The 23352-nt window shown below is 37.2% G+C and overlaps 1 protein-coding gene across 7 annotated transcripts in view; it reads left to right on the forward strand.

The window, feature by feature from the left end:
• Window positions 1-1387: 1387 nt before the first annotated feature.
• CEP162 (centrosomal protein 162) overlaps window positions 1388-23352 on the forward strand; it is a 41090-nt gene continuing 19125 nt past the window's right edge. The window contains exons 1-14 of one of the 7 annotated variants that reach the window (XM_038177294.2): window positions 1388-1559; window positions 2055-2140; window positions 2968-3050; window positions 3900-4046; window positions 8103-8241; window positions 16468-16620; window positions 16887-17073; window positions 18026-18078; window positions 19129-19196; window positions 20219-20246; window positions 20629-20751; window positions 21382-21573; window positions 21732-21813; window positions 22675-22939. In XM_038177294.2, the coding sequence (XP_038033222.1) occupies window positions 2991-3050; window positions 3900-4046; window positions 8103-8241; window positions 16468-16620; window positions 16887-17073; window positions 18026-18078; window positions 19129-19196; window positions 20219-20246; window positions 20629-20751; window positions 21382-21573; window positions 21732-21813; window positions 22675-22939 (1497 nt within the window). In that variant the 5' untranslated portion in view covers window positions 1388-1559; window positions 2055-2140; window positions 2968-2990. Of the gene's footprint in view, window positions 1560-1668; window positions 1705-1742; window positions 1780-2054; window positions 2141-2967; window positions 3051-3899; window positions 4047-8102; window positions 8242-13856; window positions 13982-16467; window positions 16621-16886; window positions 17074-18025; window positions 18079-19128; window positions 19197-20218; window positions 20247-20628; window positions 20752-21381; window positions 21574-21731; window positions 21814-22674; window positions 22940-23352 lie in introns of those variants that run through there. The other 6 variants (XM_038177295.2, XM_038177296.2, XM_072036218.1 and 3 more) reach the window with 6 other exon arrangements.

Genomic DNA, 23352 nt, shown 5'->3' on the forward strand with positions numbered 1-23352 from the left:
AAGAGCAAATGCTGGAAACTGATGTTTCCACCAGCATTAGGCTGTCATGCCTAACAAATCGTTCCAGTGTATTAGTTTATATGGGCATCCTGTCCTTGATCAGCTCCCACGTTTCCCATAGACAGCAGCAGAAGTTGCACACAAAGACAAAACAAATGACCCATACTTTGCAAATGGAAATACAATACTCCATCTGCAGACAAAAGGCCTGATTGAAAGAAGTGCTGCAGCACCTTCAGCAGAGTAATTTCTACTGACTTCAATGGAAAAACGCACAGCCCATATTTCTTTGCTTCTTTGAATATAAACTGTAATTTATACTTGGATAAAACAATCTGGGATGTATAAAGGCCATATTGGAAGCACAGTCTTTATCTCTCAAACTAACAGGAAATGAGAGACAGTAATAGAATTTTAACTAGTTTCTCACTTGCAATGAGTACTCAATGCTGGCTGAAGAAAACTTCCTTTCAAAATCTTTTCATTCCGAGTCTGCTCGGCAGAGGACCCAAATGCGAGTGTGTGTGTGTGAACAATGTTCATTTGTATTCCTAAGTGAGCCTGCTTTATTTTGCCATTTACTAAACGCTGGCGTAAAAATTCCTGAAGCAACGTGACTCTCACAACAAACAGAGCTGACAGACCCTGGCTGGAGAGCACATGCAGGCACAGGCTGCAATTGTTCTGCGGTTATTTGAGAGACAGTGGTCAGGGGAGCGGGGGTCATTAATTCCCCTGCATATTTTAAACATTTCCAGAGATGTGCTAAAGCGCATTAGAAGCGTGGCAGCCAACATCCAAGGCAGAAACACGGGAAAAACTTCAGGAGGGGATTTTTGGGGAAGAGTGAGGAGAGATGCTTTGGGTTTGACCTTTTTGTTAGGGAAATAGATGTCATTTTTTACTCATTTTGTCTTGGTTTGGTGAGGCTGAAGGGGCACACCCCCCTGAAATTTTAGGGGATCGGTGAATGTGCAACTTTGAAGGGCTCGTTTGCCCCGAGCCCTGGTGCGAGCAGGCACAACGCTGCTCCTCGCCAAGCACCCGCCAGGCGGAAAAGCCCAATTCCGCGCTAATTTTGGGGAGAAAAAAGGAGGAAAAAAAAAAAAAAAAAGGCAGAGGAGGGACAGCAGGCTGCCGGGACTGGCAACAGGAGGCGGCGAGGCGCAGGTGCGTGGGCAGCTCCTGCGCTATCCTGCCGTGACCCCTCATGGTGGAAGCGCTCAGCGCCGCCCGCGCCTTCCTCCCCTCCCTCCTCCTCCTCCTCCTCCTCCTTCTCCTCCTCCCCCCCGCACCCCGCCGCGCGTCACGTGACCCTCCCACCCCCATAATGGCGGCCGGGCGCCACCTCCCCCCTCCGTCTCCCCGCCCTCCCTCCCGCCGGGCCGTACGGTGGCCGGCTCGGTTGCCATGGCAACGGCGGCCAAGCGCGGGCGGCCTAGGCCTAGGCCTAGGCCTCGGCTGTGGTTGCCCTCCCGGGCCTTCCCCACGCACTGGGGTCCCGGCACCTGCCCCAGCCCCAGCCCCGGGCTGCCCCGGCTTTTGCCTCAAAGTTTACGGTAACGTTTATTATATTTAAAGCTGACGGTAAAGTTTATTCGCGAAGGGTTGCGGGCGCGTGCGTTCCGTTGTGCAAACCGCCTGCCTCGTTCTCCTGTTGAAAAATGAACCTGGGGCGTCGCCAGCGTTCAGAGCCGCAGTTTTGTGGGTGACAGGAGCACAGGGGAGAACCGATCCGCTGCTCTAGCAAAACAAATTAACCGCTCTCCGCTCGTTTAAGTACTTGGCATTAACGGTTTAACAGTAAAGTGTTACAGCATCCACTGTGTGCAGTGCCCTTTGATGTAAAAATATAAAAGGATAATGGATTATGTGTGTCGTGAGAGGTTGCGTTCTTAATCTCCTTACCATCTTTTCGCAGATACTGTCCAAGTGCTTACATAAGGATATCTTATTTAATTCAAAGTCTGGGCGGCCTACTATAACTGGTTTGTGTTGAATTTATTTTATATTTTTTATTTTATTTTATTTATTTTATTTTATTTTTGTCAAAGCCAAAGTGTCGGGTGGTCTGCGGATGAATAAGGAGTGAAAGCAGGAAGCGGTTGTCACCACTCATCTGTCAGAACCCATTTAGTAGGTAGGTAACAGTCCTGTGTACTGAGAGGGCTCCATTTAAGAGAAATTTTATTTAATGGTAAAAGCATTTCTGCGAGTGTTGAGCCCTTTCATGTTTATGCAGCGCTTCTCTGCCTGGAGGATGCTAAAGTAGTTTAATACTGCAATGTGTGTGCAGTTTTGACGGTAGCCATATGTGTTGAGCATTGTGATATGCAAAAGCTTTGTAGCATTTTGAGTGTGGGGCATATTTTATACCTGAGAAATCAACAAGGACTTTTGGGAATGAGAGGAGGGCAAGTGCTTTTGGTTTTGTGTTTTGGGGCAGATCAAACTGAATGTCATCCTCTAATTTTGAAGGTTTTTATGTATTTGTTATTTACTGAGTCCTAAACACAGCAGAGACTATGAAGCAAAACTTACAATGCCAGATGTATCCGCTTTTAGGAATTAAAAGCCCTTAAAAGAGATGGGAAATATTAATGCCGTGGATTCTTGATTTATCATTGACAGAACTCTTAATTGTAGGTAGCAAAGAGAGATGTCATTTAAAGAATAATGTAAAGGTGGTGAAGAGACTTGTCATTTCTTTATCCTTCACAATAAATGCTGTGTAAATGCTGTAGCTGTTGTTCTGGAAATCAGTATTCTTATTATATGGAATCTGAGTAATGCAAATCTGTTTGCGTTGACTGTCTCATTAAGTTAATAATGTAGATTTGAGTTAGGAGTGGAGAACTCTGACATCTATCTGGAGTTTTTTTTGCTTATAGCCCTGTGAAAGCAGGAAATCTCTAGGCTACCCCTAATTTTAGAACGCTTTTAATTAACTTTTTTCTTATTGTTTAGAAGGTAACATCCAGTTGCAGATAATGGCTCATCGATTTTCAAAAGAAGAACTAGATGAGCAGTTTGAAGAGTTTCTGAAAGAGGTATGTCTCAGAGCAAGGTCACATCCATTTTCTCCATTAAAACACAGAAGAATAATTGAGTATGAAATAGAAGATGCAGCTGTGCTTCTGTCATATGATTCACGTAGGTGTTTTATGAGTGGGTCTTTGCAATGTCATAGCTCCCTTGCTAAACTGAATTCATACTACCCTGCTGTACTGAAATCAAGAGAACAGTTTTGTGATTAAATATGATTATTTTGTCACTGCTCGGTTATATCTTTAGAATAGAGCCAATGAGATCAAAACCTTCTGTATGTAGCTGCAAGGTACATTTTGAAACATGTCCTTATTTTTCCGTGTAATGCCTACTTTCATTGAACTATATTTAAGCACTCGTTTTAATTGTAACGAAATTAAATATGTTGTAGTGATTGGAAAAAAATAATTTGAATCTTTTTTTTGCTCATCCCACTTGATGTTTCTGCATATAGGCAAAATCTTGCACATCTGTGGGTTATGACTTCAGCTAGCAATTATTGGGCATGGTCAAAATGTCATAACTTGGTGTATTTTTTCATTGGAATAAGCTTTGCAATTTCAGAGTTTGCTTTCTGGTATATCAGACACACTATGGTAAGCCTAAGATACAAATACCACGCATGTAAGGCCTTTACTGGATGCTACGACAGTATGTATATAAGTGTAGCTAGCGATTGCAGAGAATTTTCTTGGGGTCTTTGTTGTAAGTAATGAATGCATAAAGTGTGTTTTTTGTACAATGTAATTACTTGTGAAAAGTTTTATAGAAGCTAGCACCTAAACTTTCACTTTCTACTGTGTAGTGGAAAACTGTAGTAATAGGAGGCTTCTTTTTCATGGAGATTTCAGCTTTTCCAAGTCCCTCTTTATGCCTTGAACATCATGCAGCTGCTTTTACAAACACAATATAGATGTTACTTAATCGAGCGATACAAAATTGAGAGAATAGAGAACCAATATGCTATCCGAATATTAAGATTCGCAAGGATCTTAAAGGTAAATTTTGGCCTTTAATTTCATGATGTAACTGACTTTCTTGAATTCATTGGAGGTACTAATTGAAGTAAAAATAGAAAAGTCGGATTTGCATTTCTGTCAAAAATGCTTCTTCTATTGTTATGAAGGCAGTTGCTCTGGGGAGGATAAGAGATTTATTTTATTTTGTGCATTTGACAAAAGCCTGTATATAACCATTTCTTGTATTTTATTCTTCATTTACATGTTCTTTTTACTCTTCAGTTATTGTCCATGTTGAGAACAGTTGAGTTAGAATAATTCAATACAGCTATTTTGTTGTGTTTTTTTTCTAAGTGGCATTTGGCATCGTTCAGAGAAAGCAACTTTTAACAGCTCATATCTTAAACTTTTTTTTATCGTTTCAAACTAAAACTGTTTTTAAGCAAGCTTAAACACTTTACACATATATACTGTCCATCCAGTCATTACAAGTATGTTTTATTTTATGTTTTGCTAGCTACGGACCCAAATAATGACATTATCTATGCTGTTACTTCATATGCGTGCATCTTCCACTCTGTTCTTCCCTTTGCTATTGTTTTTTTCATAAAAAGCGGGCAGCCTTTTAGTGTTAGAAAGATGAGAAACTGATGTGCTCCATTGTTTGAAACACATGGCTGTGTAGGTGATGTTTGTGTTGAGAGTATTAAGCAGGAGGAAGGGGTTGGGAAAGTTTCTTAGTAGTTGGAGGAAGACTTGCTATTGTTTAAGCAAATGTTTTAGTAAAGAAAGGAAGCAGGATGTTTTCCCCTTTTAAGTAACTCTTGGTTGCACTTAGTGAAAGTACTTTTATTTGGGGAGGATTGTAGACTGTATGCGTGTCTGAGATGAAAACAAAAAGTTAAAAGGAACATTGTGGATACAATTGGACAATGCAGATCTAGTATGTGAATTAAACTAAAGAAATCCTTTGACATACTCAGAACTTCAGAAACTCAATGAAGTGGATTTTCTAGACTTTTATCATTACACAGAAGGGAACAAACATACAGTAACAATTACTGCATGAGGAATTGGCCTTTTAAGAATTCCTCTGCCTGATAATACTTACTCCAATCTACTTATTTGTAGATACGTAGACTGCGAAGGCTGAAGAGAATTATGGATTCAACAAGCTGTTGTCATCCATAATTCTTCTCTTGCTCCTGTGTTGTCTATGTACCAGTGATCCTTCCCCTCGACTTCCACCAGCTTCAGTGTACTTCCCCTACTGTCAGTTTGATTTTCTTTAAGTATCACCTGTCATATTGGTATAGCTCGTGAGCTTTTTGAGTGTCAGCTGTGCAGTTCCCATGGGGCATGCTATGCAAGTTCTTTCTTATACACAGTGCTTCCATTATTTGCATTTTTTGATGATACTTCAAGCAAAGCAAAGTTAGAAAAAAGCTGTTATCTGCTTCTAGACTTATAGGTTGTTTTTTGTTCTACATAATACTCATTTACAGCTGAGAAGGAAGACTGGAAAGGCGATGTCATCTTAATTAGCAAATCTGTGGAGTACCACAGATTAGTAATATTTCACACTAAGCCATGTGAAATGTTTTGGAAAAGCATTTTTAATTTTTTATTAAAAGATCAAATATATTAAGGCATTATAATTTGGAGTGTCTTATTTTCTTGAAAAAAGACTTATTTCACAAAATAATTAGGGCAGTTGTTCATGAAAGTGTTCTTGATCCAATGCTGCATTTGCTTATCTACTTTCTTAAATTCCTTCTGTATAGGAGATGGTAAGCTGATTATGTGACATAGTGGTCCTAGGTCTTAAAAATGACTTGCTTTTATTTAAATTGAGATTAAACAACTTTTTTTTTTTTTTTTTTCCTTTTTCTTATTGTCTCTGTAACTGAAAGGCTGAGAGGCTATTTTGTAGGGGTTAGGAAAAAATTGGTACCACTTACTGGTACTGAAAATCCATTACCAGTCCAAAAAAAATTTTTTTTTTCTTTTAGCAACCAAACAAGAAAAATCTAAGTTTCACTGTTGAGGCTGCTGACCTGTTGGAAAAACACTAGCATTTTTGTGTCAGTATTTCTTCTCCAGCTGCTGCAACTTTACTGTCTGCAGTTGACAAGATGGCTGGACATAGAAAGTTTCCAGAACTTGAGAGTAACATCTGGGAGTTTCAGTTTCTTTAGTTACAATGCTCTAAGGAGTATGAGCATCACTGAAGCACTCTGTTTGCAGAGTAGACGATGCTGTTAGTCATAAAAGAAACAGCAAGTGACAACAAAGCCTGCATCGAGCACCTGTCAGTACTTGCAACCAAACCTTTCGGGACAATGGCACTAGTACTTGGTAGAGACTAGTGTAAGGAAGTTGTTATTTATAGGACATTTATTAAAAATGTAAGACACTTTTGCTCTTTGTCGCTGAGCCAACATAAAGTAATTGTAGTGCATCCTGTTGTCTAACAGTTCCATAATTTGCAAAAATTGTTTTTATTAAACTGCAAGACTTGGGGTACTTAAACTGTGACAGGCATTTAGTTTTTTAAGGTGCAATTGTAAACTCTGAAGATGTTATTGGTCAGAGATATTAGTAAGATATTTTTTTTTTCTTAAATTGTGCTTTGGGATGATTGGTGTTTTAAGAATGTTCCTGTTAGGCGTATATAAATTGAAGCGTAAGATATCAAGTAAAAGTAGCCTTTTATGGCAATGCTTTTTATACAATAGAAGTCAGGCAGTGGACTACAGAGGAATGTTTTAATAAAACATCCTGTTGCATTTTACATATTAAGCATGCATGATCCCGTTGCTTTCAGTATTCTGTTTGGACTGTCACGTTTTCTTATTTGTGACAAGTATAAAAGTGAAGCTTTTGAAATCTTCCTGTGTGATGCATTCCATATGTGAATTCTTTGCATCCTATGTTTCATGGCTTTTGCTAACACCATTACTGTGTTCTGTAAGTCACTTTAGGACAATTGATTGCAAAAACTAGGGCTAAAAAAAAAGAAAAAAGAAAAAGGATAAAAATAAACAGTATGCCACACCCCTTAACCCTCTGCTTACTGAATTTAAGCACAGGGACTATGTTACACATAAGCTGTCAGCGCACTTGCTTGCTTCTTTGAGCCTCTTTGGTGGTGTTAGTGTAGGTAGAGAACATGGGACTCTGTCAAGGAAGGAGAAAGACTGGAAATATCAGGTTTCTTGTGTAGTTCTTAATTGTTCTTAAGTTATATTTCTTACACGAATATATTTCCTTGTTCCATGTCTGGACAGCTAACTAACTGGGGCTCTGATACTGCCATAAGCCACAGAGAGCTGTACTAAAAGAGATTTTCTTTAACAAGTTGAATGGCTTAAGAAAAGTGCTGTTGTCTTATGAAGGGTTTGTAGGTCTTTTCCCATTACTGTTTCGTAACTAAATTCCTATGGTGTTGTAGCCTTTTCTTCTCCACTGAATTAAGCCATAAGTCAAATCAGTATAGATAACTAAAAAAATACGTACCAAAGCTTAATATGTGGAGTCAGATAGAAAGGGATTTGGTGTTTCTGTTCATTTCCATGAATACAAAGTACAAAGTGAATTTCTGAATTCTGTTTTGCTGGGAGCTAGAAAGTTACTTGTGAAGGTTCACTTTTAGAATATTGATAATGTTTTGCTTGGCCAGGCTTTTTACACAAAAACAGTTTCTATGCTACTTTTTTTTTTTTTTCTTTAATCTTTAGGGATGTAGGCAGGATTTTGTCAGGTTGTTATATGTTGTAACTAATTGAAAAAGGAGCTGATCATTCTGTTCTTTTGAACATAAACTCTACGAAGCAGTTAACTTTTAACACTTTAAATTCTGGCAGTGGTGTTACAATATAATCTCCAGTATTGCTCCACATGAATATAGTTATTGTCTGTTACTCATTCTTTTCATGCATATACAAAAAAAAAAAAAAAAACAGATGGGGGGAGTAAAGACAGGCATCTGAACGCAGTTCAAGAACTGAGTGGCTAAAATACAGTTAAACAATGTTAAACAGTTAATGAGAAAAAGTAAAAGCTGTCTTTAATCTTGTATATGATTTGATCCAGTCTCTTTCAGATGATTCACTTGGAAATTCAAAAAAAAAGTCCAGCATTCTTGAGACGTTGGGACAGCCCAGGAAAAAAGAAACGAAGAAAAAGGATTCAGTGCCATGGTGGATAACTGAGGAAGATTCAGATGACGGTGGTAAATAATGTTGTTCTGCAGTTTTTTGGCCACAGGGTGTCAGGCTAGTTCTTTCCCTTCACGCAGGCTTGATTTCAGATGATGTCCATGCAACTCAAGTACTTTAGAACATTACAATGCAAGTTTGCAAAGGATAAAACTCAAATGTAATTGTATTTTTTAAGAGAGATCATATTCAAGCTGTAAGCAAACTTTCTGCTGTGTTTTTTTTTTTGTGTAGTTTTCAAGTTACTAAAATTTGTAAAGAGTAAATACAGAGAGCAAGGTGATTAGAAAATGTAACTTATGAATTCTGCTGAAATATTTATAGGTATGTTTTGTAACCAACCTGTTCTTATACTGATGGTTTAACAACAGCACCTGATTCGAAAACGTCTGCTGTCAGTATTCTCAATATTTCCCTTGCCATAAAGCACGGCTCAAGGAGATAAGGGCCGTGATAACGCACTTATTAGTTCACTGTTTGGTCATGTAGTTATGGAAAGAAATATATTGCTTGCAAGCTTTCCACCTCTAGACTAATATTCCTTCATTGTTTCCCTGTTTGGTAGCAAACCCTAGGAGTAGTTAGTTTCCACAGGGTGATTGTCTCTTGTTCTTTTAATAATCAGTGGCCTCTTCTTTTCATGATTTGTGTAGCTTGTAACGGAGCTTAACAGAAAATCCCAGAAATCAGGTTTTCATATGATGAAATTAAAATCAGAGACTACCAGTAATACTTTAAGAATAGCTCTGTCCTGTGAGTGTTATAGTTCAGGTTAAATATTAGTCTGAAATTGTGCCATTTAGGCATAACCTTTAATGGATGTTGTCTGAACTTGCGATATGTCCTTGGCTTTTAAGATGTTGCTGGCAAACTCCAGTGGATATGAGAAAACTCCTATCAGGCGGTGCAGCTGCCTGTTAGGTAGTTATGAGACATTGTGATTTCCTTACTGCTTTCCCAAAAAATCCTGAAGAGCAGTGTGGGCATAGTATGAGAATTAAGCAGTTAGCATGGCCTCATTTCTCTGTTTTTTTTCAATTAAAATTTTCAGGGGTCTTTAGAAGTTCGTCATTCTTCCATGATGTTTCTGAGATGCTTGAGTCAACCCATAAAGGGCTTTGATGCTTCTCATGCTACTTCAACCAGAAATACTGGAATAGGTACCTAAAGGGCAGGCTAATTAGAACTTTTGGAGAACAGTTCTTACACGGGTTAAGTGCAAAGCAGAACCAGAAGTGATGTGATGGTGTCAAGTCGTTCCTGTTCAGACCAATTCAACGGCGTATATTTTTTAAGTTAAGAATGTCTTTTCAGCCATGCAGTTTAACTAGAGGAAAAGCTACGAGAACTGAAATGTGCTGGATCTTCAGTTTGTTGACATATGAAATACAAATAAATTTCTAGTAAACTTGTTAAGGTCCTGTATTGGGTTCATGTGGCAAGGTTTTGGTAGCAGCGGAGCTGCAGGGGTGGCATCTGTGAGAAGCACCCAGCAGCTGCCCCATGTCAGATCAGGGCCAGCTCCAAAATGGACCTGCCTCTGGCCAGAGGTGAGCCAGGGAATAACACTGGTTGGGTCTGGGGGGAGCTGCCACCCGTGGGGGCCCCGTGCTGGAGCAGTTTGCTCCTGGGGGATGGACCCCGTGGGACGGAGCCGTGTGGGAGCAGTGCTTGAGGAGATGCTGCCTGTGGGCAGCCCCTGCAGGCTCAGTTTAGGATGGGCATCCCGGAGCAGGGGCAGAGAGTGACTGTGAAGGAGCAGCAGAGACAGTGTCAGGGACTGACTGCAGCCCTGTTCACTTTTCCCCTGTGCTGCTCAGGGGCAGGAGGTAGAAGAGGGTGAATGGGGAGAAGGTGTTTTTAGTTTGTTTTTATTTTCTCACTGCTATAGCTTGTTAGTAGTAGGGAGATTAATATAATGTATTGCCTATGCTGAGTCTGTTTTGCCTGTGACGATGATTGCTGAGTGATCTCCTTGTCCTTATCTCAACCCCTGAGCTTTTTCCATCGTACTTCCTCCCACTTCTCCTTGGAGGAGGAGGAGTGAGAGTGGTTGTAGTGGAGCTTAGCTGCCCATCAGGGTAAAAGCATCATAGATACCTTAAAACAAACTTATCTTTTAATGTGAAAATATGTAGAAGGTAAATCTATCCAGTTTTGCAAGCATGGAATCAATTTACCCACGAAAGAAGCAAGACGGTTCATATTCATACTCTTCCTGAGTTACTGATATGGTTCTAGAACTGCTCATTTTTTTTCCTTTCTCTGTCTCTTTGTGTTGCACGCTTCTGTGCTTCCATCAAATACTATTTTGCTAGGTCTAATATTCTTCAGTAGATGTGTGTTATGTATTGTGTTGCTCAGGTGTATTAATAATGGATGAAGGTACAGCAGCATTGCAACGTAAGTTACTGCAAATGAGGAGAAGGTGATCTAGTTCTTAGCTTTTTGTAAGGTTATTAAATGTGCCGTACATAGCAGAATAATTGTCCTGCTGAAGAAATAGTAATATTGCTCTGTTGAAAACTATGGAAATTAAGCTGAGCTTAACTTTTGAGAAGTGTAAATTTAGCATTTTTCAAAACTTTGTGCAGATCCTTGTGAATTCTCATAAGCTTGAACCTCCATGTTGGTTTGCAGATAAGACTCTTATTAACAGGCTGTCAGGTAGTATAATTATTATTCTCAAAGTGTTTTGTTATCGTGATTTAACATTATGTAAATGTATGAATCTCACCTCCACCCCCAGTGCAGCATTACAAATACGTGAGCTAGCTCCGTATGAGTTGATGTGTTTGAGTGGCACCGTGGAGAGAGATTGTGATATTAATGAAGTGCAGAGTCTGGCTAATTAGCTTGAGCTATGCACCAAGGTGATAAACGGTTTCCAGTTTGGGGTTTTCATTTTGAGTTGCTTTTGTTTCTGTACCATGCTTTCCTGAAAGATGTAAGAGGTGTGACTGGAGGACTCCATATTTATGCATGTATTTGTTGTCTGATTGTTTTTTCCAAGGCGTCTCATTGCCAAAGTGTTGGGAAATAGGTAGCAATTTGCACTAATAACCTCTTTTCACTTGGTTTTGTAGGCTAATGGTAAACAGAGTAAACTACTTCTGTTCTTTTGGCTAAGCATAGTAAAGTACATTTTAAAATAACTCTGCTTATTATTCTAGGCACGTTTGAACTCTGTTCTTCAGCTTTAAGATGAAATGCGTAAATTATGATTCAAGATACAGTCTTACATATTTGACAGGTTAAAGACATATCTCTAACTAATATAATGTCTACTTGGTTTTTGCCATTTAAATGATAAAGAGAAATTGGGTAATAATAACTCCTGTCCTGTCTTGCTTGCCTATCTGTTCTTGCTGTTTGTCTTCCTTTTCAAGATTTTCAAACAAGATTTGTTAAAGTGAGAAAAGAGAAGAAAGGGATGGAAAGCCATGCTGAAGTAGTGGAAAATAGTGAAAAACAGATTCCACATTCAGATTCCCAGTCTGGTATTTGATTAAATATGTTTTGTTCAGTTTATTCAATATCAGCCTTACATTAGTAGTATATTTCCTGTAGAAAATCCTTTGTAGTAGTCCATTTGACCGTAGTTTTCTCATAAAAGCAAGCTGCCACTTAATTTGTTCGTCATTTCCAAAAGAAACTAACAAGTGTGTGAACTTGTGCTTAATTGTTGTTACATCATCGATCACTGTACCTAGCAATGTAGGCAGACAGTATTGAATGTAAGCAAGTGGGGGAGGAAAATAACCTTGAAAGTCATAACAAAGATCAGTATAGTTAGTAAACAGAAAATATCTTTTCTGTATTTCCTACTCAAGAAATATTAATATTCAGTGTTCTATTTGTCAAAGCTGAAAAACTCCAGTCAGATAATTATTATATTAATTTTCTATTGATATTATTTTCCCTCTGCTGTGCATGCTGCCTCTGAAATGGAAACAGTGCAGTTGGTATCGTAATGACAAATTGGGTTATTTAATCTGCGGGTTTATTTTAGTCAATGTAATTTCAGATTCATCCATTTATGTAAAGTTAACTATTAGTGCTATCTGAGAAGAAACTCCAAAGAATAATTAAGAGCTATAATTGCTACTGTACTTTACACAAATGTGTTTCATAGAGCAACAATTAACTTGAGATATATATATATAGAGAGATAAATAGATAGATAGACTAGGTTAAATGTGGCATTGGTGTTGAATTCAAACAGATTCAATAATATTTTGGAGAGCCATGACAAAGAAATATTTGGCAGTCAATCCTTTGTGACTACATAGTCTATAGATCATTTTCCTTAGGGTAGATTCCTAGTGTGTATGCCCTGTTTTCGTAAGCCTCCTTTGCGCAAAATAGCTATAAAGCATCTCGGTCTGGGTTATAAACATTAAAATTGACTGTCTCAAATTAGGCTTAACATTTGAAATGTGAGCAATAGAAGTTTGACAGTTATGTCAAATTACTGTTTTAAAAGGCACAGGTGTTTGCATTATTTACAACTGAAGGTATGCTGTCACCATTTTTGGTGTTTCTGTAAATGCGGGAGAATGAAGGTAGAGAAGTGATGCCTCATTAGTGGTCTTGGCCATCAGTCAGGGGAATAAAGGACCCATATATTGTATCAGGAAGGGTTTTAGAGCTTTTTCTTTTGACTTTAGCCTGCATCCGTCATATGTTTATCCATCTTTAGTCATCTTGCATATTTCTGAGTTCTACAAGCTTCTGGTCAGTTCTCCCCATAGTCCTCCCACTTGACCAGGTCCCCTAGGCTGCCCTTGCTCTCTCATGTGTCAAGGTAAATTTGAACAATCTTTAACTAAGAATTTTCTCTGAATTAGCCAGTTTAGGAGCACCCTACCACTCCTACAAAGCACATACACAAGCACACGTGCTTGATGGTTTGGACAAGTCTCATGCAGTGCATCTGTCTAGTCTAGGGTAATATAAAGAGCATAGTATGACTATCATCTGAGTCTCATGAGAGAGCACAGTTTTCAGCAGTGGTACTGTTATCTAAAACTTAATTAGTGGTAAAGTGAATAAGTGTTTGGTTTTATTGGTCGCTAAGCAAGTCCTCACAGGGGTATAAACAGACAATATGCAGTTCTTTTAACTACCAGTTATAGAGGCAGTAGTAATTCACATTTTACCTACCAGTGTTTTTATTCTTTTCTTTGAAGTGATCTAGATGCTTTCTTTCAAAACTTATTGTACAAAACATCTTTTATTGCTGAAGTAGTCTTGTTAGTTTTTTTTGGTTTTTTTGTTTGTTTGTTTGTTTTTCAGGTAATATATATTTTGAGCTCCTAGAACACTGTATTTGAACGCAAGGTATATGTGGAGTAAGAACTAACTAGTAATTTCTCTTTTAAAAATGAAAGAGGACAAAAAATATTTTTAGTTTCAAAATTCATACGTACTAACTTCTTAGTTTTTATTTATTTATAGCTGCAAAATTTTAGATAATTCAAAAAGAAAATGAATTACATTACTTTTTCAGAATTGGCAATATGAATACTCACACCTTATTTTTCTCTTTATTCCCTGTCCATTGTATATTAAAACTCCTAAATGTTTGTGTACACCTAAAAGTAGTTCCCCCTAAACCTTCTTCCAGTGCATCTCGGAGCAAGGCTTTGTCTAAATTCAAAATGCTGGAAAAATTTCATAAGGACAAGAAAGATTCATATTTAAACAAAGAAGAAGAAAGCATCGCTTCTGACAGTCCAGACAATTTGGAGGGTAACAAAATTACTGTGTTTCATATGATATCAAAAAGAAAATTGCTCAATTCTGTAAGTCGTGGCCATATTACAAATAACAGAAGTAAGTGTTTGTCATCATATCTAGGTTTGAGCCCTGCATATTTTTGTTCTTAAGGTTTTCTCTGCAGGTATGATAAAATATTTTTCTAAGTGAAATTCAGGTTCTTACTTTAATTTATTGTAAGGGGCAGTATACCACGTATCATGAGTCTTGCAAAATACTGCAAGAATCAACAGTGCAAGGCTCTGGGTAGTAAAATGAAACTGCTGCTCAAGAAATCATTTTCACAAGAAATAAAAGTGCCCTGCCATCACCCTTGCAAGTCCCTCAGAAATCAGTAGGACTATTCAAACAGTCAAAAAACACAGTGAAAATATAAACTTTGAAAACCATCCAAGTTGACGTTTTTTTCCAAGTTCAGTAGGCTTCTCAGAGTTCAGATTGTGTAGGGCTAGTAAAAAGATGTTCTTGCCTTCAGCAGCAACACTAGTATCCCCTTGTAATTTGGTGCACATATCTGGGAATTGGGAGTGGCTGAGTTATAAACCTCAGTGGCTGTAAAACAGTATTTGATTTTCAGATTATAGTTGGAAAGTGCTTTTTGAAAAGCTCAGGTCTAGTCTGAACTGGAAAATTATTTGAATATATCAGTTAACAAAAAACTCATGAAAACTTCAAGAGCAAAGTCTGTCAGTTTATTGAGCTTGAGATAATTAAAATAAAATTAAGGAAAATGTTTTTTAGCATTTTCTTTCATTAGAAGTTGAGATTACAGCTAATCTAAAGCTGTGCAAAACAATTTGTGATCTGGCTGAAAGCAGACTCCTATTTGCTGTCTTGATAGCTAGAACAAAGTGCCCATCTGGGTAAATCACTTTAAATTACTGCATTTAGCTATCAGGGAAATGGACTGTTCATGTTTTTCTGTACAGCACAATGAGTTTTTCACTTTATAGTTTTCAATGTAGTAGCAAATAGGTTTTGTTTAGTAGTAACTGTACAGAGGTGGAGCTAGTCTCCAACATCTATTTGTAGCATGCAAAGTAAGTCAGAGCTCTGTATCAGAGAGGGAACCAGTTAGGTACAGAAATTGAAGTTATTTGCAAGATGTAAAATTACATGCATTTAGCCTCCCAATAAAACATGTAAGGGAAATGTTTTTCCTTTGTCATTGCAACTCTAGGAATAATAGTGTACTACTGCTTAACAAGGAGGCTCTTAAAATCAGAACGCACATGCTAAGGGCTGGCCATTAGGGAAGGAAAAGGTGTTCAGACTTATTTTTTCCCCCCTTTTTCTCCCCTACCTCCCCTCTTTGCCTCACTCTGGTGTATTTTCAGTATTGAAGAGAGGGGGCCCTCCATTGTCATGATATAGGCAAGTATGGCATTTCTTTAAAGGAATTTGGACTTGTATATTAGAAGGACAGAGTAATAGCCTAGAGCTGACGTGCTTAAACGGCACATGGGAGACAGGTTTAGCGTTCTTGATGTGCAGGGTTGTTGAGGTATACATCTCCTGCAATCCCCTGCCAGCAGGAAATGAGGTTTTGTCAGTGTCTTCGCCCCTCCTGGTATGTTCAGTACAAGCACACAGCTACAACCTAAACATCCTTTGGCCAGACAGAATAATTTCTGAGTTTATTTTAATGACTGGAGATTCATGTTGGAAAAAACAGATGTGGTAACAATCCAAGCCTAAAAGTGGATGTTATAAGGGGAGGCAGAAGGGACTTGGTACAGCTCATTGAAGTAATAATTTACTGTAATATTTGGCTTTTAGTTTTCGGTAAGGAAGTAGGTACAGCAGTGTTCTGTTTGAGAGCAGAATATGCACATAAAGTTAGTGCAATGATGTTGAACCCTTGCAACAATTAAGTTACAGTAAGGAGAGAAACTGCCTATTGCAGTTGCAAAAACACAGAATGGAAGAACTATGTGTTTGTCAGCAACCTCCAAGTTTGGTTACTTTTTTTTTTTCCCCCAAAGCGCTTAATTTGCAACAAATGAAATGTAGCTGTTAAGCCAATGTCTACAAATTTTAGAAGTCTGGTGCTTTCTCCGGGATAGTTAATCAAACTTAATTAATAGACTTTCAACAAAGAAGTGCTAATTTCTCTGTTCATTTAACAACAACAACAACAAAATAGTTAATTGTTCTCCAATTGTTCTCCATGAGTAGTGTTGCAGGAAGTCGATAGCAGTTGTTACATACTGAGGCTTGGGCACAAATGTGTAGAATGGGAAGAAAATGTGTATAATAGGCCAGTTAACTCTAATTAAACAAGGTTTATACATGTATATCATAACAGAAACAGAAGTTAGAAAAACACAATTTGTAATACTGTAGATCTTTGCAGTTGCAACAAGATCAAAAAAAAAAAAAAAGGTGGTTCTGGAACACAACTGAAGCGTCATACGAACAGCTTCTAGGTGATAGTAATATTGCAACTTCCTTCCTAGGAATGCTTGGATCAAGTGGAAGAATTGTCAAGATACAGAACACTTTGCAGCTGATGGGAGGAACTGATGAGAATATGCACGCAGAAAAGATGCCTCTTCAGACGAGTAATGGGATCGCTGTCTCCTTAAGCAGAGACAGCCTGGAGACAAACGGTGAGAACTGAGAGTGCAACCACTTCATGAAGTTATCCAGATCTAAACCTAAATTATTATTACAAAATTTCCTCTAATTTATTGCAAGTTGGGATTCCTCACTTGTCAGCTGAAGCTTTGGGATTGAAAGCTCCTTATATTAATTTGTGATAATTTGATGCTGTTAATATTTTATGTCTGTCTACAGTTGTGGTTGACTGTTATGACTATTGTGTGTAGTCATAGAGTGCCAACACAATTCGTTTATTCTGTTTTCTCAAATCTAGATTCAGTGGTAGCTTCTGGGCTGAACCAAAGTATCACAGGAGTTGGATTGGATACCCTGGAAGAACAAGAAGAAAAAGAAATCTTTTTTGCCAAACTCGAACAGGAAGCTTCATCAACTATTGATTATTCAAGATTAAATAAAGAGCTGGATTCCAATGATTCCATAATACTAGCACCATTTGTTCGGTAACTTAGAGGGAAGAAAAGTTTAGAGGGAAGAAAAGTTGCAGACTATACTAGTGGGCACATACGACCTGGGCATCTGAATACCACATTTGGGTATCCATGAGACAAGATCCTATATGTTTTTCTGGGTGTGGGTGGGTTTTGGTTTTGGTATTGGTTTACTTTTTTTTTTTTAAAGACAAAGACAAGTGGGTTTAATAAATAAAGAAGTAATCTAAGTGCGTGGCTTGGTGATGACTGAGCATAGCTACATCATGTTTGTACTATGCAATAGTTATAAGTTGATTTAATGTTCTTAATTGTAAGGTGTAACTAAATGAGAAGAGTTAACAATTGATAATAACTAGGTAGTAGACCAAAAAATATTTTGTGTCCCCTTGGATGAATATGGAGAAAAGATAGACTAGGGAAATCCATTTGTAATCAGTAATGTGAAAACAAGTATCTGTGAGAATAATGGAGGACTGGGCAGTTCAGTCTGCGTTCATTAAAAATGTTAAGTGTAAACAGCCAATGTGAAAACAGCTGGAGAGAGTTCTGGAGAGTTTTAAACGAACAAAAAGTACTGGGAAAGGGGAAAGAGATGGTTTTTTTGTTCTGTTTTGTTAATGCAGAATGAAAAGGTCAGAACAGGAAGCAAACCTGATGATAAATTTTTGTATGAGAATCTGGTGTAGATGTTGGAGGGAATGCAGAAAAAAGGTGATTTTAAGAGTTAGACTGGGAATTTGAAGTATGGAGGTATACAATATGATGGAAATGAATATGATAAACATACATATTTATTTTAATAACTACTGACATTTACATGCCTTTCTTACCTATGATTTGATATGATGGAGAAATTCAGGTTTCTGGTACTTCTTACAATAAATGTGAATGTTTATGATTTAAAAAATATATTTATTTACTCTCCAAAAAGAGACAGTAAAATTTTCATTTTGTTTCTCAGAAATGAAGAAAGTAAAAAAGGAGAAGAGGAAGCTGCACATGAAGAGAAATCTGGTAATACTATCCAAGCTGTTCATTTGAAGATTTTTTTTATTATTATTTTTTTTAAACAGTGCATATGCTATGAATTGCAACAACCTCATTAGGCAATAACAGAAATAAATTTGTGGATTAATGCTCCTGTTCAAATGCAAAGACTTCGTAGCAGGGCATCAGAGGATGCCTTGTGCTTTTTATTTTGACTTGGATTTTTAATCTATTGTGACCAAAATGTATGAGACAGGAAGAAAAAAAAAAAAAAGAAAGAAAAAGGAAGAGAAAAAAAGGGGAAAAGAGAAAAAAAGGGGAAAAGAACTCTGCCTATCAGAAAACTGATAAGATCAGGGTCGGGTTTTGTTGTTGTTTTGAAATACCTCTTAACATTTGGGTTACTCCAATGTTTCCAGTGTCATTTTCTGTATTGTTGTTCAGTCTTTTCCTGCCTGAGCTTCATCTCTGTAATTTGCAGTATTACTTTTACCTGATCTTTTTTTTTTCTGAATTTCCATGCTATATTCCTTCCATACTTGTCCTTCATTATTTGTGTTTCATTTGCCTTCTTTATTTCACTCTTCATTCCTAATATATGATAAAGATTTAGCTGAAGTTTTGAGCAATACTGAACTTGAATTTCCCAAATATAAAGAGGCCATATTTGTAAATCACAGGAAATCTCTTCAGAAATATGATCAATCAATAGATCGCAGGAGATCATGGTAGGTGTTGTAGAAATACTATAGCAACTTTGTAGCTTTGCATCATTTCACCCTAAAGTGAGAGAAAAGGATTGAATAAAAATGGTCAATTCAAGTAGGCCACAAGGTGAAAGAGTTAATTTACATCTGTCATACAACAAACTTCATTTGTACTTGGAGATATTATGTGTGACTTTTACTGTAGTTTTTGTACTACACTTAGTATCAAAAACTTTCTGTTTTTGTGGAACAAGTAATAATGGCAGTAGCTGTTTCTAGCTGAGAAATTGGGACAGAGGAAATAGCTTTTCCTACGCTGCTTTATCTTTCCTGAATATTGCATTTGTTTGATGTTTATTTTACTCTTCAGGCAGCTACAGTGAAGATTTTGAAGAAGAAACGGATGCTAATCCTGGTTTTAAAACTGAAGGAAATCAGGTAAATCAAAATATGATGTCAGGAGTGTAAGTACTTGCGACAAATATAACTTAGCAAATGTTTATATTCTTTTCATGAACTGTAAAATCTCTGCAATGTGTAACTGTGAATATACTAAACCCTTGTATTATATGTACTGTCTGAAAGAATATAATGATTATATTGTTTTATTGAGGATATGCACTTCCCTGTGATGTATCACTAAAACACTAAGCTCTTCACAGGGTTGCCTGCCTATTCCTCCTTTGAATTAAGAGCTGTGGAAGAGTGCAGAAATCATGAGCTTTGCTTAAAGCCTCAGCCTCAGGACGGATAGTGATTAATTTCTCCCTTGGAGCTATTAAAGTGGTGTCTATGCTAGCAAGTGACACAGACCAAAAGAAGCAGATCTGTATGGAGAAACAGTTTGGACAGAGAAAGCAAAATCTACACAGCTTTGGGAATATTGCTATCAACCTGCTTTGTCAGGTCTTTTGAAGTGGAACGTGTGTGGCTGGACCACACCAGGTGCATTCCTGGAGCATGCCTTCTGGTCTCAATTTTTATGAAAGGAGTCTATAGAGCACTGTGTTCATCTATAGTAGATAATTTGTAGTACTTTTTAAGTTTATTGGAGTAATATTTCTAAGAAATGTTTGAAAAGAACAAATAGAATGGAACTGTAATATAGGAACTGTAATATACTTACTGCTACATTATTTTATACTCTGAAATTACAGTAAAAGACAACCAGGAAGGTGTAAATATCTTATTTCATTTATGCAGAGTATAATGTATATTATACTACTATATATATTATTATACTGCATATTATACTACTATACTACTATATATAGTAGTTCCTAGTCACTTACAAGAGAATTTTTAGAAGTGTTGAAAGAGGAGAGCTTTAGAAAAGTGCACATGCTTGGAACACTAAGAACTGCTTTAGTTCTTAGGTTTTGGTCCAGCTTTTAAAGTTTGTCCAGACTTTTTTTCATGAAATTCAAAAAGTAATATTTTTATTCGTTTGTTCTTCACAGGAACCAAACACTGGCATGCTGGCTAAAGGTAAAATACAAAATTTCATCAGTAGAAGAATATTAAATATACCTTTATGATAATTTTTCATCTGATTGTATTACTTTTTTTTTTTTTTTTTTTACTTAATTTGGTTGTATTCTACTGGAAGTCTGTTAGACTGAAATGATTAAAAATAAATCTATGTGAGCACTTCAAAGTAATTACTAATTTAATTTTTTATTTTACTAGACAGTATTTTCAATGGTTATATTTAGAGTTGCTAATATTAATGACATTATAATAATCTATATGTCTGCTTTTTTGGCACATTTAGAGCATCAGGATAAGCTTTGGTGTACTCCTAATTCCAGCGTAGATGGACTATGAATAAGAGAACTGTTTTCTTTAACGCTTATCTTCTTGGTTTTAGTTGTATTACTTGATTCACAAGATTCAACTACAGAACTTCAAAAAGCTGTTGAAACATCAGATGTAGCACTAGGTGAACATTATCTGCCTCAAGAAGTTAGTGGAATGGAAATGAAAGAAACAGGTAAAGCTTTTATTTATTTTAAGCAATCGGATGGTTCTGGAGTCTTCATTTGTTCTTAAGTTGTCAGTGAACATGAAGCCCTTGGCTTTTATTAATGTATCTTGAGAGGAGAAGGAATTATCTCAGTAAAAAGGTGTCTTTTTAGCATAAACACACCTTTTTACCCTTGGTTACTGTAAAGTTGGTTTTGACATTGCAGCCTGATTTAAATACAGTCTCTTTTAGTTATATGTGATAGCTAAAATTCTGCTTTGGCAGTGTTCAACAACAAAATACACTGTTGTACAAAGCTCTGTAAGAGATTGTACCCTGCTGATAACCAGAGTATGGCTCTGATGGCATCTATTAAAATTGTTTCACATATACTGTTAGCTTTAGTAATGAGACAATAGTGGAGGTAGGGCTGGGAAAGGTATGCAAACTGTAGATAAGGCTATTTAGCTCATACTAATTAACTTGGCGACTGTTTATTTTTGTAGCAGAAATGAGATGTACTTATTTTTTCAGTACTTGAAAACACTGTTCTCACCTGATAATAGTCCAAGCTTGTAACTGAAACATGGGTTGTGGTGATATGTTTCCCTCGCAGAAAGTCCTGTAGTGTCTCTTGAGAGCTTTTATTTTTCACAGGCACTTCCTATGGACAAACTAGCAGTGACATCGAAGCATTACACCAAGCATATCATCACATTGATCAGTCTTTGGAAGACACTGATGAGCAAAAAATACATGATTCTGCAATGGCAATCTCAAAGTGCTTATTGGAAAGTGTTTCACAAAATAATGATATCTATTCAAAAAATGTGTCAACCACTGAGTCAGGTAAATACCTTAAAGGGGAAGGCGTGTGTTGTACAAGCATGTAAGTGAACTAGTAATATCTTTAATATTCAATTCATGAAATATTTTTAAATGTTGTCCTTTTTACAAGTACATTTTCTATTCTTTTTAAAATATTTTTATTACTTTGCACCAATTAGACCTACCTACTGTGGAAGAATTAATGAGACCTATTAAAGGAGATTCGTATAATGCCAGAGGATTTGATTTGGAACCTGAAAGGTATTTATCTCAGAATGTGTTTTAAGAATTTAAATCCATTAACTATTTGTGAAAATCAGCTTACACATGATTCATCTGTCTTTTTCACTTTTTTCTAAGACTGAAATTTTACAGCTTTGTGTTGGCATTATGGCATAATGCTGTGAATTGTACAATGGTTATACAGTTAATTGGTTTAGACCAGGATGCCCAGACTTTAAGTGCCAGACAACATTTGCTGTGTCATTTGGATGAGTCTTCCTCATGCTGACAACTACTACAACTAGGATCTCTGCTTTTTGGGACTTCTGCTCATCATTCCCCTCCCCTGTACATGGCTTTCAGCCCACATCCTATCCTAGTTCTCTTATTTCCATGGTCTGGAAAGAGATTACATCTTCTTACACTGCTTATTCTTGTAATTCCTACTAACCTATGCTCCATACCTGCTTTTGTTCTACTCCAGCTGTTGTGTAGAGAAGAAAGCACAGGTCCTGGAGCTGTCAGAAATAGGTTTTGCTTAACAAATTAGTTTGAGGAGCTTAACACTTTGCAGAAATTATCATTTGTGGTTTTATTAACACTGACTGCATGCTTGCGGGTGTTTGTCTTATAGCCCGTTTGGTGCCTCCACAAAAGCAGTTACTGCTGGGAAATGTCTCTTGTTTCACTGTGTGGGAGTGAATCTTCAGCCTTAACTTTTTTTTTTTTTTATAACTAAATCTGCAAGATTGTTCTTATAAAGATCCTAGTGACTCTTTCAAGTTCAAGCAGTCTTTACAGATGCTATATAAAGAAAAAATGGCCCACTTCTTCCAGAGTCGCAGAAAGGTAAAGGGCAAAAATCTTATTATATTGTGACTTTATTTCTTTTTCTTTTAGTCCTGTGAAACAGACAGGCAGCACAGGAAATGAACTTGTCAATCACTTGCCCTTTAATGAGCACCAGAATAATACAGTTTGGGAGACAAACTTAATTGAAAAATCTAATGAAGACAAGAGCATCTTTCTGCAGATGGGTGCAAATAAAAGTAACCTTCAGAGGGTGACTGAACAAGAAATTCATACCAGTGAAGTTCAGCCTGATGTACTAAATGAGAAGATTGTAGAAGACTGTCTGCTTTCACGAGGCAACAGGACTAACCAGGTAAGTAGTGTCAAACAGATTTTTATTACGTGCAAATACATTCAAAATGTGTATGTCTTTAGACTGCCTGTTATTTGATTATTCTCCGATGTCTAGAAACTAAGAGTGTTGCTGTTTTTCTGAAACATGAAACCTTCATGTTCTGATTGCTATTGTTAGAAGTATCCACATCCAGTAGACTTTGGGACTGGTAGGACAGGAAGAATCTTAGCCCAATGCATTCAAGGCTGTTGCAGTTCCATATCCCCACCTTAAGCAAGTAGTGAGTCTGAGCATATATTCCCATTGAGGGAACATGTGTGAACAACTGGAGAGTGTTCCTACAGAGTGGATAGTTAGAAATACAGCTCATTAAGAGCGTAGATAAGACTGATCAAAAGTAGGGTATTTAATCAGACTAGCATGGTGACCAG

The sequence above is a fragment of the Anas platyrhynchos genome, chromosome 3 (assembly GCF_047663525.1).
Source record: "Anas platyrhynchos isolate ZD024472 breed Pekin duck chromosome 3, IASCAAS_PekinDuck_T2T, whole genome shotgun sequence".
NCBI lineage: Eukaryota > Metazoa > Chordata > Aves > Anseriformes > Anatidae > Anas > Anas platyrhynchos.